General features: G+C 47.0%; 1 protein-coding gene across 3 annotated transcripts in view; it reads right to left on the bottom strand.

Annotated features, from left to right (window-relative positions):
• Positions 1 to 13,028: 13,028 nt before the first annotated feature.
• LOC108551684 (Krueppel-like factor 3) overlaps positions 13,029 to 16,244 on the bottom strand; it is a 312,941-nt gene continuing 309,725 nt past the window's right edge. For all 3 annotated transcript variants that reach the window (XM_017905930.1, XM_017905932.1, XM_017905933.1), the window contains exon 6: positions 13,029 to 13,801. In XM_017905930.1, the coding sequence (XP_017761419.1) occupies positions 13,629 to 13,801 (173 nt within the window). In that variant the 3' untranslated portion in view covers positions 13,029 to 13,628. The remainder of the gene's footprint in view (positions 13,802 to 16,244) is intronic.

The following is a 16,244-nucleotide window of genomic DNA, read 5'->3' as shown; positions in this document are numbered from 1 at the left end:
TTTCCCTCCAGTCGAGTTTCGGATCTCCATTTACATCGATATTTCGTTAGCAAGAAAAGAGAGAAGAAAAGAAAAGGGAGTGAAAAGAGAAGAAACGAGAACGAAAGAGAAGAAAAGGATAAGTGACGGAAAAAGAAGAAGAAACGAAGCATTTAAATATACATGGAACGTAGGAAAGAAAACGTTACGCAACTATTTGGAAACTGGGAAGACGAGGCCGAAAAGTTCAGCTGGATCATTAAAACCGCCTAGACGGGAGCGTGTGTCGGTCCACGCGAAATAAATATAAATCTGCTCGCGCCCGTGAGCGGCGTCGGCTGGATAGAAAAATATGAACATTCGCGCGGAGCTCCCTTTCGTCGTTCGCCTAAGAGGGAACTGCGAAATGCGTAAAGAACATTTTATGGCGGTGAGTTTCTTGCATGTGCGTATGTATGCAACTCGCGCTACACCGCTGCCGTGGGAAACGTGACACGGGCTCGCTCCTAAACCTGAAAAGCTGTTTCGAGACCGTAGATAGAGGTCGTTGGTAGCCGTAGGAACAAGCACGACGCGGTTGACACGGAAGAAGGAAAAAAAGGGCAGGGAAAAATAAGCAAGGGAACGAACGCCGCGATGTTCGAGCGCAATAAATTACTCATTTGCCTGTCGTCAGACACGACCGAGCATCATCGAAACGTCACGCGGTCCTTTATGAAGAAACGGGCATCCTGATCGAGAAATTCATCGGTCACGTGTCTTTTCGATACTTTTTTACGGATCTTCCTCGAGAGCAACGTCTCGACGTCGTTGCGGAGGAAACGATGATCGATGATCGTCGCTGATCAAAGCGCGAGCTCAAATCTCTCGAATACCTGTCGGTGTAATTATGAACGTTAATTTTACGCCATCTTAAATTCGGTGAAACAATAATCGCGAGATCGATACGCAGATTCGAGTTATTCGAGTTACCTCGAGATTCGGATACCTTTTCGCACCCTCCCTCGTGTCATCCGCAGATAGACAAACGCGATTCGTTTCTGCAATTCGTTCCGACGACGCGCAAATTTGCTTCATCGATTTTCCTCTTCCCCGAGGATCCGCTGGAACGAGATATCGTGCAAGGATGATCTCAACGATCCGACGCGTCGTTAGCTCGCGGCTTAATTAATCAAACGAACCCTCGAACGCGTGGTTGGCTTTACAAAGCGTCGACGATCCCGCGATTGCCGTAACAGACTCGTCGGCCCGCATGTAGCGGAACGTTCGTTTTCATTGGTAGATGCAACTTTGTCGCCGTTTCTTGCTGCCCTGTCGGCCCGTGGCAGCCGTCGTGTGATCAGCTGCCTCGTAAAGATGGCCAGATATGACACGCGTTATGAGCTAGCGCGTGCTTTTCGCGACGGTGGTTTCGTAGAAATGCAGCCGTCCGCGTCTGCTTATGTCCACCGACCTACTCCGCGATCTTTTGTTTCGCAAAGTTGCCTCGTTAACCGGTGAGTTGCGAGTCCGGTGCCATTTTATAGGCCGTACAAGTACGGCGGCGAAGTTTCCGCGTCGTCAACGATGATCCATCTCGCCAGAGAGGTGTATCGACTTTTTTCTCTCGTTCGACCGAGATCTATAAAGAGATGGAATTACCTTGCTCCGTTGGTACGCGTATGGTCAGGAGGATTTTCACCCATGAAAATGTTACTTCTTTGTAATTGACTTCGGCTCCGCGAGATGGAATCGCGATTCACGCCATAAAGGGTATTAGTATGCCATTGAGCAGACGAAAGCGTTTATACCGATCGTTTTAGAAACGGCCGATAGCAAACGGGATACCATTGCTTCCATGTGTGGTCCTTAACGGTGAAATAAACGTACGCTATTACGATAAAATTGTCACTCCAGTTCCAGTTCCATTCGTTTCTCTCGAGAAACCAGAGCCACGTTCCTCCCTTTTCGTCGCGTTTTTCCTTCCCTCCTCTTGTTTTTTCTTCCTCTTTCTTTCCTTTTCTTTCGTATCTTCCCGTAAATTTGCATAAAGCGAGAGTGATCGTGGGTGCATAAGCACCCCGCAGGAAATCACGCTTTTATCGTTTCTCGCGAATTGCACGACCATTCCGAGTCGATACTCAGCTTATGTATTATTCCGTCCTTAATTATGCGCCTATACCACTGATTTTTACGGCCTCGAACGATCGGAAAATATACGAGACGTAAAGCTCTCGTAATAAGTGTAATTGCTTTAATCATGGTCGTTCGCGTTCGTAACGGGACATTTATCGCCGTCGGGCTAATAAAATCCGATTTAATGTCATCAATCCGAGATATAATTAAATTAGACTGTTATTTCATTTCGTCCGTAGGTCCCGATAGCGGAGACAAAATAATAACCTCTACCCGGGGTCGGTGCAACAATTTCAATTACACGACGAACAAAATATTTTCATTCAAAATCGGAGTTCCACGATGTTCGTTGAATTTTCCAAACCTCTCGGTTTTCAAAGGCACGATGATTAAAATGTTTAAAATCAAATCCATTAATCGCAACGAGCGGTGCTCGCCACGGTAATTTCCATTACGATTGCAATGAAAATATTTTCATTAAAAACGTCTATCTCGTACCTTTTCCTTTTCGATCGTACCATTTCGTTTCGCGTTTTTCCGTTTCGGCGATACTCGTTCGGCTCTTCGAACCTTTCCGTTCCACACCCTAGGGTCCGATTGTCAAAACGCTGAGAATTAAAGCCGCTAATCGTAAAGAACGCCAGTCCCTTTTACGAGCTGCCGACGTTTTCGTAATTCACTTTCTAATGCCCGGCTAAAATTATATCGTCACTTTTACCACACGGTAACGGCCCCGCACCGTGTAGTATCCAATCCCTTATACGTACGCAATCAAATAGGCTCGCCACGAATGCGCACGTGAGGCATGATTTATAACCGCGTGCAATGCCGCAAAAAGATGTCTCGGTTTCGTTCACACATCGCCGAAACGATGCTAGCTGCAGCTGAAATTGTAGCTAATATCAGCAGTCATTCTCATCGCTCTTTTTGTCACTTTAACGATTTGTAAGAATCACTCGGAGTTTCAAAGTTCTTGCGAGATTCTCGCCATATTGCTTCTGGTTCTCACTGCTGACGCCTCTGCAGCAAATTTGGGATAATTTCCCAAGTAAATAATTTAATCCTCCTTTCGCGAATTTTACGAGCGAATTATCTAAACTTCGTATCCTGACACGAGATATATAACACGATATCGTATAAGTTCGGTGAAATGATTTTAGTCGTCGAAAATCACGAGAATTTTCAAATTTTCCCGCTAAAAATCGTTTGCGCACGATCGATCGCGAGTAGTGGGGTTTACGAGTCGGCTCGTCCCAAGATACGATCGCGGATCGATAAACGGAGTCGACGTTTGTAAACGCTATGACTCTATAAGCCACGAATTGTACCGCTCGCGTACAAATATATTTGCACCTCGCACCCACTAATGATGACAAATATATATCCACGCGAGCTAGCCTCGGCGATTAATAACGAGCGCGGACACACCGGGCCATTCGTTACGTTCAACCATACGCAAACGTATATTTCAGTGTAACGGTAATCACGCCGGCTTTATGCGGTCTACGCTTATTCGCGACCGGTGACTTTTTCGCGTTATCGCGCCGACGATCGCGGAAAAAGTTCGATACCGGTGATAAATGACGCGCGCTACGGTTTACGCGTCCAGAAATATCTAAACACATTTGTTCGAATCGTCTTGATTGCCGGTCGCTAGGTAGCGATTGTTTTTGTCTATTGTTCCGCCGAAGTCGACGAATTTCGCGAAATAACGGAGCGCAAGGAAAAGGACTGGAAAATATCATGGTGAATTTAAATTCTTGATTATTCGTAAGATTTCACCACTCGCGCTAGCAGGAAATTCACAGACGGTCCAGTGTTTCGGTGACAATTGCCTGACGACGTGTATACAAAAGCATTACGACGTGCGTGGCACGTGTTTCTAGCGCGAGTGATTAAAAGTACAGCGAAAGCCAGGTTCAAGAGCAAACTGGGAATTCCGGAAATATTCAATCATCGCGAGGATTAAGGAAGAATCAATCGGTTAATCGGTTACGATCAATCACCCCGTTACGTTTATTACAAATCAATAGGAGAGGCGTAAAAAGTTGATCGATTACCGCATACGCGATCTATGAATCATTAATTTATCGGTTATCGTATAGATGCTGGCGAACGTTAAGAGTATCGTTCGGTTGGAATCGGTGTTGCTAATTGCGAGCGAGCGAGGAAGCTAGCAAACGAGCGAGCGAGCGATCGACCCTGTAACCAATAACTCTTCCGTTTCTCTTCTTTCGTCGGTCGCCGGCCCAATTACCGGCACAACGGTAATCAACGTTCCTGCCGTGCATCCGTTACCTATCGATACCCTATAATTTCTATTAGTAAATTTAATTACCGATACGTCCGATCCGACCGATGAACCGCGTACATTTCACTCGCGACGGCCGCCTGGCTTATCCATTCGTCTCTCTTTCTCCCGCGCGGTTCGCCGCCGCACGCCAATTTGTAACCGTTTTGTTGATAGTTAACGGACGGTTAATAGAAATACGGGTATAAGGTTAGTAAGTTATACCGTCATTAGCGTCGGCGAAATATACTTGGGGGCCGGTTCGAGTGGAAATCGAGTGGAAGCGAGCGCATTAAGCACGTTCGTGCCTCGTAGGGCCCCGATGCGATGGGAATGTCACGTGGCCGTCAACAGGGGCTCGCGGAAAATGGACGACGTGGGTATACCGGGGCCGTTCGTAAATTCAATTATGGAGACCCGATCCCATTAGAAGCAGAGCGAGCAGTAAAAACGTCGCGAGCGTACACGGTAGGCCGGAGCCCGATTCAGGGATGCGTGCCGCAACCATCGATTGCTTCTCTCCGCGCCAGCTCCGCGCCAGCTCCGCTCCGAGCCGGCTCCGCGACCACGGCATGCAGATAGCGTTCTTTCGAAACCGCTCGCCGTGCGAATGCGTTTTCCTCGAGATCTCGTTATTGTTCCCGACCAGCCCCTTCACCGTTTTCAATTAACGATATCATCTATATACGCGGCTGCACGCTCGCCGCGCACACGCCGCTACGCTTCGATCCTTCCATTTTTAGTCTTACTTATTTAGCCACGCGTGTCCCGAAGATTCGGAGGAAGCGTTCGAAAGTGGTTCTCGCGGCGGAGAGCAAGGCTGAGGATATTTCTAATGGTACACTTTATTCGGCCGATAAATCTCGTGGATCGGAAGACACGTGGCCGGGACTCGAATGCCACGACGGTAAATACGAGTTTCTTGTCGCCAATACCATAAGCGATTTTGCTCCCCCTTTTACCCTTTTTTCCCGACGTCGACCGAGAACTTGGCGCGAGTCGCGGAGTTCGCTTAATTCGATAGCGTATGGTCCGTGTACTCGTTTCTCATCCGTGCTTTTCGTTCGCCGAAAGAAAAGTCGTAAAACGGCCAACGATTAATTATACCTGACCGTAAGCTCCGCTCGATCGACGCGGTTTCGTTGACGTTGAAGGGAAAGGGATCGTTGCTAGTCGGCCGGGGGCATCAACGCGAAAGTACGTCGTCGTGTCGTCGTTGATATCCACAATTGCGCTAGCTCGAGAGGGAATTCCGGCGGGGACTGGAATCAACGACGGTATTCCGCTTAAGTTATGGCCTCGGTTATAGCCGCCGTTCGGACTACAAATTCTCCCGGAGGTATACGGTAGGATTTGTACTTACCTAGTACGGAGACTACCTACAACTTAGTGGAATACCAGTGTGCAGAAATCTTGTTGCCAGACGGGACAAATACGCGGCCCCGGCAGAGATATTGCGTCTTAGGGCGCTACACTCTGGAAAATAGCCTAATGATCGTATTGTGACTGGCCGGTTGTCACAAAACATCCACGAGGCTTACCCGCTCCGCGGCTTTATTTATCGTGCCACGACCGTCTAACTACCGTGTAACGGGCTAAAACGTTAACGAGGATGCAGATGCATTTATATGGCAGAGGAACTTGGTAACGTCCTCGAGAAAGGTTGCGGGTTCTCGAGGTCGATCGTTAATTTTTCCATCCGGACGTTGATCGACTTCCACTTCGCCTCCGTCTCTATGTACTCCGCGCGTGTTTTTCAGTCCCACTTGCCGCTTTTTCTCCTCCACTTTCGCGGTATTCTTAATTATAGATCTTTCCGTCGGAAATCGAATCCGATTCCATTTAAAGTATCGTTCGGACTCCGATTTCGGAGTCCTGGCCTCCTCGTTAGGAGTTACAGGGACGAGTAACTTTAAGCCGGAATAAGGCGGAATAAGGATCTAAGAATACGTTTTCGGATAATTGCGGGAGATTTACTCGCACTTCCTGTTTTCTTTGTTTTTTTTTTTCTTTTTTTTTTCTTTTTTTACGATTTTAATGTCGTAACCCTGCCAAATACAATAATAATAGTAATAGTAGCAATTATAATAAGAATCGTAATAATGATAATGATAATAGGATTATCTAAAATATGTAACCATCATCTCGATAATAAGATTATCGACAGGCGCGATATTGTACCGCACAGGACGCACGCGTGACACCTTGTGTGCTCGCGGGTCGACGATATAATTTATTAAACGGGCACGTACGGGGCCACGGACCGTCCTCTTACGATACAATTTTACTTCCATTGTAGGAATCGCGAAGTACAATATTTAAATATCCGCTCAACCGTACCGTCGCGAACGTGTCATTCACATTTTAGGACTTTCACGCGGCGGGACCGCGCCTCACAGACGCGGCGCCCTCGCGTCGATAACGTTATATAAATATATAATTTCGTGCGTATTAATAATATTTCGCTATTACTTCGTAATTTGTTTCCACGTCTCTTTCTTTCTCCTTTTTTTTTTCTTTCTTTTTTCTCATCATCATCTTCTCCCGCGGTATACGATAATTACACGTTCTTCGTTTCGGTTCACGTCGCAATAAATAAATTATCCAAATCAAGGACATCGATATATCGATATAACAGTAATAAGATTACAACCACATTTACAATATATATCTATATTTATCTATATATATATATATATAGATTTTTTTGTATTTATATATATATATATAATATATATTTGTTTCTTTTAATGCACTAACGAACCTCCCCTGCCGACGTGCGCGGTACGAATAGCGACCGTCCTCAAGCGACGCGCGGTTAATGTAATTAGAAAGTACAAAGTTATAGTAATGCCTTCGTTTATACAGTGAGTCGTAGTGTAATATATTATATTATCGATCCTACGCAACTCTACGCGACATATACAGTTATATCCTTACAAAGTAATAGTTGGTGGCGCGCGACTGTTTAAAAAGAAGAAAGAAAAAAAATAAAAAAAAATAGTAAATCGCCCCTTGAACCTTCCGAAATTCGACGACAGTCGAGAGTTGGCGCGCGCACGCTCGCGCGCGCCTGTATGTGTGTGTATGTGCGATGGCGTCGAATGGAAACACGTTCGTCGACGACCCACGCGGGTTTCCATCGCGATGGGTAACCAACGTTCGTGTTCCCATTCGATGCGATCGTTTATGCCTGTTCTAGGAACCTGAAAGCGTTTCCGCGCCAACTTCGATCGCGTTCACTCTCGCGTAGCGTTCAACATCGACGAGAAGCACGCGCGCGACGAAACGATGTATGTATGCGTGCGTGTGAACGTGTGTGTACGTGTGGACGCGCGTGTATGCGACCGCGCCAAAAATTGGCCAAGGAAAAGGGCACGCCACGCGCCTCGCATTGTATAACTCCGTGCGAGATCCGAGAGAGAATTACTGGCCCCCATTGATTATATTATTGCGAGAGAAATTATGCTACGCTGATCCGCTGCTCTCTCCATTTCGGTGACGATCAACGGATAATTTTACGTTTACTATGTACAAGTAGTATCGTTACTCAACTATCAGCTATCCTTACGACCTAGTAGTTCCGTTTTCTTTTTCTTTTGTTTTATTTTATTTATTTTTTTTCTTTTCCAGCGTCTTCGCGAGAATTTCCCCATTCGAGTATAGATAATCACCGGCCCCGGTCTCCGTTCGCCTATAGTTTTTCGTCGCTGGAAATTCTTGGACCACGTAAAACGCGATAATTTTTACTTTTTCCCCGTGGAAAAGACAAAACAGAAATCAAGTCTGCCCGAATTAGATTTCGCTCCTCGACAGCCATTCATCTTGTTTAATTATTTTTTCCCCTTTTTATTTTTTTCTCTTCGTTTTCCTGAGTTCGAAAGTGATGATCGCGTTTAAAGTTTGCCGTCGCGGTTCAGGCAATTAACGTACGTCTTATAGCTCGTAGAATAATCTTAACTACGTGTGTAAATATATTACTCGCTATTGCTTTTCGTTTCCCGTTTGTGGCTCGACATCTCCTAGACGCAAACACGTGCACAACTCGTGCAACGATACCTTTTGCGCTCCTGCGTAATGGATCTTTAAGAATCGACCTCGTATTGTCCACGTTGATGTATATGTACGCACGTCAAATTCAACGTACGAAAGCACCAAGAAAGATTGAGCACCGCGCATGATCGCAGATTAAGGATGCAATTTATACGTGTGGTTGCTTGATAAGGTATGCGTGTGAGTGACGGATGTACGTGTGTGTATGTATGTACGCGTTGTGTGTATCGTTTTACTGGCCCTTGAAGCGAAGAATGGAAAATCATCGCTAGTTTGACGGACTGACCTGTCAGCTACGTCTTCGAAAAGCTCGATACATCGTGACTTTTTCTCTCTCTCTCTCTCTCTCTCACACACTCTCTCTCACTCTCTTTCTTTTTTCTTTATCAGACACGTTTTCGAAGGCTCGCTCGCTCGATCTCGCGCGTAGCCATTAAACATCACCCGAACGCGCTCGTTAAGAGCACCTCTTAAATTATTAATACGCCTTGCTGGAATTCTTTCCGACAGCCGTGTAAGCGCACGAGAATATGACGAAATCAAGAATCTAATAACGAATTCAGGTACGTCGACACCCATCGAACGCGATCGACGCTGAAGGGTTGAAATTTTGAAAGACGTTGTCGAAAGACGAACACATCCCTTTATCTCTGCGCTTATCTCGTACGAGAGATGATTCTTAAGTTTAAAGGTCGAAGAAACGAAACGTCGATGGAACCCGTGGAAAATCGGAGAACGCGAATTCCGAGAATCCGAACATGGAAACGTTTCGGCTCGACGCCCGAACGGACGCGAACAGAGTTCCACGTTTCGAGATTGATCATCGCGAATGCAAATTTCACGCCAACCCATTTCTCTCTGCCTCCCGTTCCCGCTTTACGCGTCGCCATTTTTTATCCGAAGTATGTCAACCGAGCGGTCGAAAGCGTCCACTCCGATCGCAGAAGGTGATTTCAATTCGAACGCGTAGCCTCGATTAGTTAGTTGTCAGTTGACGTCTGTTAAGGCACTTGAAATGCTAATTCCTCTAAGGTGGGGCCTTTGTAGAAAATTGGTCGCGTTCGACTGCTATACCCGCTTCCCTGCCTCACCGATGGTTCACCTTCTATGGGAAATTCAATAGGTTCGCATTAACATGAAACACAAATTGCCGATGCGCCTTGTCCGGGTTTTCGCGAATCTATTCTTCGCTGCGCGACCTGGGAATGTGTGTGCCCGTGGAATGTTCGTCGTTCGCGTTGAGAGACCCCGATGGACCGCGTTATGCTTCTCCGGATAAATCCCCGGCTCCAACGATTATTCCATGACAATTTCAACGACGATTAACACTTTGCCGCGCGAGCGTTGGCAAGATTGGAATGTGGTTAAGCGACGAAACTTCTCGAATCGAATAACACCTTTACATCCGTTTCGCCTGATCGAGCTCCGAGAGAAGAAAGACACCTACGCGAGTTTAGCCGAAAGGAAAATATCGAGATGGAGAAAGGACGACGACGACGAGGACGCGTCCTAGCGTTGGGATAACGTGGCACGTATGTACGTATGGAGGAACGACAGAGAGAGAGGCTTCTCTCAGAGATGAAAAGTTGACCGGAAACGGTATCGTTTTATCGTCTGCGTCGATAATTAGCCGAAATGAATCGTCTCGAGGTGGAGGTATGTATAACGGAACGAGCGACGTCGGGATGTATCGCGTCGAGAAGCGTACGACCCGGCACGAGCTCGCGGTGAAAAAAATGATAATGATCAAAGAGGGTGTCGGCATGACGTCAGTATGCATTTCTCATCGCCCGTGTTGTGCTCAGATTACTGACGGCTGCGCTTCGCCGAAGAAATCCCTTACAGGAAAGGTACAACGGTATCAGTCATCAAGATCGTAGAGTGGCATCCTGGGTGGCACCTCGTTCATTTTCGGATTGAATTTCGCAGTGACGATCGCACGAAAATTATTCATACGGTGAACCAGAAGGGGCGTGGTTCGTCCTGCGGGCCCTATAACGGGCTACCTATATATTTCGTCGTTCCAGTCGTTGGGACGGACCACGAACACGGGCAGGATGCTTTCTGAGGAGGTGAGAAATAGCTGATGATTACGTTTCGAACGAATTGTCGGCGGACGGAGCTCGTTTTCCGCGATCGATCGTTCGGGTGAATATCACGGATAGAAAGCAAAATGGAATCAAAAGTCGCGGGTGTCGAAGCGGGATGAAGACGAAGCGATTGTCGGCGACAGTGAATAACAGAGGGTAACGGCGAAAGCAAGGATCTCGATAGATAATCGGCGTTATTTTTATAGAAGAAATTTCATTCGCCTGGAACGACGCGAACGCGTGAAGACCGCAGGGAACATCGAGATATTCGTGCTCCATTTCCACCGAATTCTCGACCGAATAAAAAGCAACGCTCGGTATACGTACTATGTATCTCACTGGTCCTTTGGACGAGGATTCGAATGGTCGCGTTATGAAACGTGTACAAGCACAATGATTCGCGTGACTTAAGGCACTAACAGTATACTGAAGGCCTAACGCAGCGTTCTTTTCCTTAAACGTTAAAAGGCACTATTCCCTATCAAAATACAACACGTAACAAGTATTAATTTATCGACCTTCGCACTAATTCTTACACGTAGAGGTTCCTTTCTTCTTTTTTAACGATATAAACTGGCTCTAACATATACTGGCATCTTGTTCCATCGTACTCCTTTCTTTCTTTTTTCTTTTTTCCTTCGACTACCTTCGAAATAGTTTCTTTTTTTCTTTCTTTTTTTCTTTTTCACTTACCTTTTTCAGCCGCGTGTTACTGGCGCGGTGGCAACGGGGAAACGAGAACAAAAAGGAAGAAAAAAAAGAAAAAAAGAAAAAGAAGGTACAGGTTCGAAGAAAACGGGGGAATGCTACACATGCGCTGTACGTACGGAGACGTCGCGTTACTCGAGGTTTCTAAACTATTTACAAGCTCGCGATCCACGAGCTATCCGATTCTCGTGTGATACGTCTGACAAACGTCACGACGAAACTTCCCCGCGACGTAGCTATCCGTAGGAAAGGAAGGCGACATTTTTATCGATAGCCTCACCGGACCTTCCGGTGAAATAGCCTTTTCTTTTGCACATTTTCCCACGAGCAGCTCCGTTCGAGAACGCGTCGCGTGACGTCCAGTCTGGTTTATTTCTACTTACATAGTCTTTCTAAACAGAGTTTTACTTACTGCACAGAGTCGATGCCTTCGTACGATATGTATCGATATACGGAATTCCCTTAATATACCTTCAGGCTCGTAATTCGTTTCGTGCACTCGGCGCATTTAGATCGACGACAATTGTTAAACAGCCGACTCGGTGCATCATCGATGACGCGAACCCTGATACGCGGTTCCCCTTTTCTACAGCTATGTACACCTCTTGAAAACCGCGAGGAACGTTAGACGCGTGTTTTGCGTATCCTTTGAAATTTCTCCTTCGTTCTTCCCTTTGTTAGCTTCTATTTTTCGAATATTTCCGCTTCGGTTTCGTAGCAGCAGAGTACGCGTTCTCTTGATCGGCCCCGAATGTGTGTGTGTCCCTTGAGCTATCCGTCTCGGTTCCGTAGCAGATGCCAAAATAAAATGTGCAGAAATCGGGCACGAGTGGTGCCCGGTTTTGTCGTTTCGCGACCATGTTCGCGATGACGACGACGACGACACGTGGCACGGTTCGACGAGACTCGAGAGTTTGCATCGCGATGACGCGTTCGACGAACAGGAGGATGCAAAAGCGTTTAAAAAATAATTCTTCGATCTGCTTTCTTCTCTTTTTACAATTGAGCGTAACGTTATCTTACGAGGCATCTTTTCGTTCGCGCAATACGTTTGCACCTTCTACTTTGGCACCTTGTCTGTGTATCGCGCGCGCTTGTGTGTGTGTGTGTATGTGGCCGAATAGGCACGTACCGTTTTCACTGGGCGGTACGATCGAAGAATTTCTGCACGATCGAACGAAAATAAGGAGAACGTAAAAGCATCGCGATGCCGCTGTTTAGTATACACAATTGTATTATTGCTTAATGCACACGTAATACTGGCTTTCGGAGCGTCAAATTCCCTTGTTTCCTTTCACAATGAAAACATCGATGATTGTCCGTCCCTAAACGCAAAATTCTTTGTGCATCATCCGATAAATCGCTATTTAATGCATTAGAAAATGTTTAAACGATCACGATTTGTAGTTTATTTAACTGAGCATGCTAAGTCCCAAGCTCCGTCACCGGAGTTCGTTATTCTCTTTACTTATTAACCGTTTAATTACCTTAACGATATTACTTCTCTTTCCCCTTTACTGGCTCTAATCTTCGCAATAGACGATACATATGGTGCTCTAGACTAGTTGAGCTGGCCTTATTTAACCGTACAAAAAAAAAAAAAAAAAAAAAAAAAAAAAAAAAAAAAAAAGAAAGAAAAAAAGAAAAAAAGAAAAGAAAAGAAAAGAAAAAAAATGAAAACAAACTGGAGATACGAACAAGGAAAAATTGGCTAGAAGTGAAAAAAAAATAGAAGTGACGCGTTATCGCGTGCCGATTTACGGCATACCCGCAGCAATCGCTTCTTTCTGCTATCCGGTTCCTATTTTTATTTTTATTTTTTTTTTTCTTTTTCTCATTTTCTTTCTCCCTTTTCATCGCGGAAGCCAAGCTTCGCGCGATATTCCCCTTTTTCTTTTTTAAACACGCTTCCAACGAAGAATAAATAAATTTCCGTCGAAGATATTAAATATCAACAATTCTTACGCTACGTCGTCGCTCTAGAAAAACAAGGCGAAATTGAAAACAGCAATTTCTCCCCGACGGAGGCAATTCAACAAGAAAAACAAGAAATAAGAGCATAAAGGAAAGCGTCAACGATTCGCTGCGATGCGTGCGACGATTGCTGGCAGGCTAGCACGATCGTTCACCGATAATTGCAATGATACTCCCATTAAATTAGACCTCTAATCCTAATGAACGATTCGTTTGCTTCTTCATTTTTTCTCCTAGTTTCCGCCTCCGACTCTTCACGTTCGATGGAAACGATTCGAGTAACAACGAGTGAGGCTCTTCAGGTCCCGAATGTAAAAAGAAAGAATCATCGTCGTCGTCCACGATTCCCGGGACGAATCGGTCTTTCTCCCTTCTTCCTCTGTCCCATCTTTCCTCCAACGGCTAGACGGTCCTCTCTATCAGTGCCTTTTCATGTGAAGCGATAAGTGGTCGCTCCGCGAGAACGATCGCTGACAAAGATGGCACTTGAACGGCTTCTGGCCCGTGTGCTTGCGATAGTGCCGCGTTAATTCGTCGGAACGCGCGAATTTCCACGTGCAACCCTCCCATGTGCACTGGTACGGTTTCTCGCCTGTAACAGATCAGTGAAACTTTGTAGACACGCCGTGTGGCTGTAGGAATTAACGAGAGCAAAAATTGCCGCACCGGTCCCCTCGATCGAGAAACTAGCCAACCGGCCAGTAGCAGGCTTTGGCCGATCACGCGTTGCAATTTTCACGCGTCAAGATCCTCGCTAAGACGATCTTCGAGGAAACGAGCGAAGCGTGAAAGTTTATCTCAGAAACGGGTGCATTTTTGCTGTAAAAACCTGTACGCGTAATAGGTTATCCCGAGAAAGGCGAATTAACCCTTTGCGCGCGAACGACTCTCTGCCAAAACGCTTCAGAGGGACTGCACGTTCTAACTCGTACAAAGTTACATGTACATAATACTATTGTACGAAAGACCGAAAAAATTGAACAACGCATATATGCGTCCATCGTCCCTGCTTTCGCCAAACGCGTATATGCGTTCATAGTCCACACGGATTGTTAATAACCCTCTGAGGGTTAATTCGTCGCTGTTTCGTTGGATCCTTGTATTCGGAGGTATCGCGTTATGTTGCGTTTGCAATTCGCGAGGATCAAAATCGGAGACGAAATCGGCTTCCCGTTGGATCGATGGAGGGAACCTTTAACGGAGAATCGACTGGGAGGACGGATCGTTTAGGTGTCTGCTTCGAGCGTTTCGATCGAATTCGTCGAATCCGCGAGCGCGGGTAAACGATCTCTAAATTGCATTAGGGGCAAACGCGTGAAAAGAAAGGGGGTAGAATCGTTCCGCATTGTTGTGCAACTCGCGCTGAAACGTAATGGGAAGCGTAAACGCGGTGAAACATAAAACCTCGTGCTGGATTCGCTTTAGATTTACGGCCCGATGCGTATGCACACGTACGCCCGATCCCTTTCATAATCTCCTTAGCGCGGCCACTTATTTTCTTATGCGAACGGAAAGTCCGTGTCCTTGGGAAATTTATAGGGATACGGTGTTTTATGCGTTTTCAAATTTACGATCGAAAGATATAATTGAAAAGTGACACCGGTCATTTGCCAGCCTTTATGCACCTGACGGGGTTCTAATGATCCTTCGTGGGGCTTCGTTTCGATACAAAGTATGGCCGATTTGAGATATCGAACGAGCGGCGCAGCAAATTACGAAAGCGATACGATAAATTTGCTTATCGTTAAAATCGAAAATGTCCGGGCAAAGTGGGCACGGATCCCGCGAGGATAGCCGGATCCCTGCGAGCTACGAGAGACGCGGCAATAAACTCGTAACGAGGCTCAAGTTCGATTTCCAGTAGTTACTTTCGCAACGCGCTCACGTAAGAGGGTAATAAAGCGTTGCGCGATGAGAACATTTCACCTACTGAAAACGCGCGATTGTTCCTGAAAGCCAGCGCGTCGCGTCCCGCGCGCTGTCCGAAGGTTCCGCGCGGCTACGAGCTCGCGCGTGCGATAAGCATCGGCGCTCGCGCGTACGCCGCGAGATATCGTCGCGAGGTATTCGCGCGGTACGTCGATACAGGCGCATACCCGAGCGTTTACCCGCGGTGACTCGCGTCACGGTGCGCCCGTGGGTTTAGTCCTCTCGGTTCTTATCGAGCCGAGCCCCTCTCGCCCTCTTTCTCGTCTCGGGTAAGGACGTCGTGACAGCTGTCGCGCGTTGCAACGACTCCGGATCCCTCAGAAAACTGCCCATCACTCTCTTCTATTGTATGCAAGTCACCGAGCGTATTTCTCGGCCCCGGTGTTCTGCACGATTTGCCGAAGAAAGGGAGCGAGAAGGAGAGTCGGCCGCGACGTGTTCCCCGGAGGTGGGAACAGTCGGGTTAGGGAGGAAAGAGAGAGGGAGAGAGAGAGAAGAGCGAGAGACGGTTGAAGCTGGGAAGAAAACGAGAGTAAGGAGGTTGAGGGGGCTAAAAACGTGGCAGCGGTCGTCGGGCCGTCTAGATGTAGAAACAGCCTGGTCACAACTCGATGACGCAATCGCCATCAAGTTCAGCGGTTGGAGAGGCCGGGAGACGAAGACGAGCCGAGCCGGTGGAGGATCGAAAGGTTCGATCGGGCGAGCGGTTCGCGATCCCATTAAACCGCGCGAGTGGACTCGAATAATGGGGCGACGACGGGAAGACGACGGCTTCCATCGGGTGCTTTTATCTCGCGGAAACCACCCGGCGTCCACCGTTTGATCGATATATTCGCGCTCGCGCGCGCGTCACATCTCGGATCTCTCTCGAGCGAGTGCCACGTTCGCCGCTCGGTTTCCTCTCGGATAGACACGATTAGACGTTTTTCGTCGCGCCGCAATCGCTGTAGATCGGTACCGGAATAAGTCGTGGACACGATTACTCGTTGCGTGGAATCTGGAATGGGACACGCGCGGTGCGCGGCTCGTTTCGCGCTCGTTTCGCGCTTCACTGCGCGACGATCGTTCGGCCGTCGCTCGTTATCCGGTTAATTACGATGTCAAAT

Source organism: Eufriesea mexicana, unplaced genomic scaffold, assembly GCF_001483705.2.
Source record: "Eufriesea mexicana isolate 0111107269 unplaced genomic scaffold, ASM148370v2 scaffold4907, whole genome shotgun sequence".
NCBI classification, from domain to species: Eukaryota; Metazoa; Arthropoda; class Insecta; order Hymenoptera; family Apidae; genus Eufriesea; species Eufriesea mexicana.
This window is presented reverse-complemented; position numbering and strand designations above follow the sequence as displayed.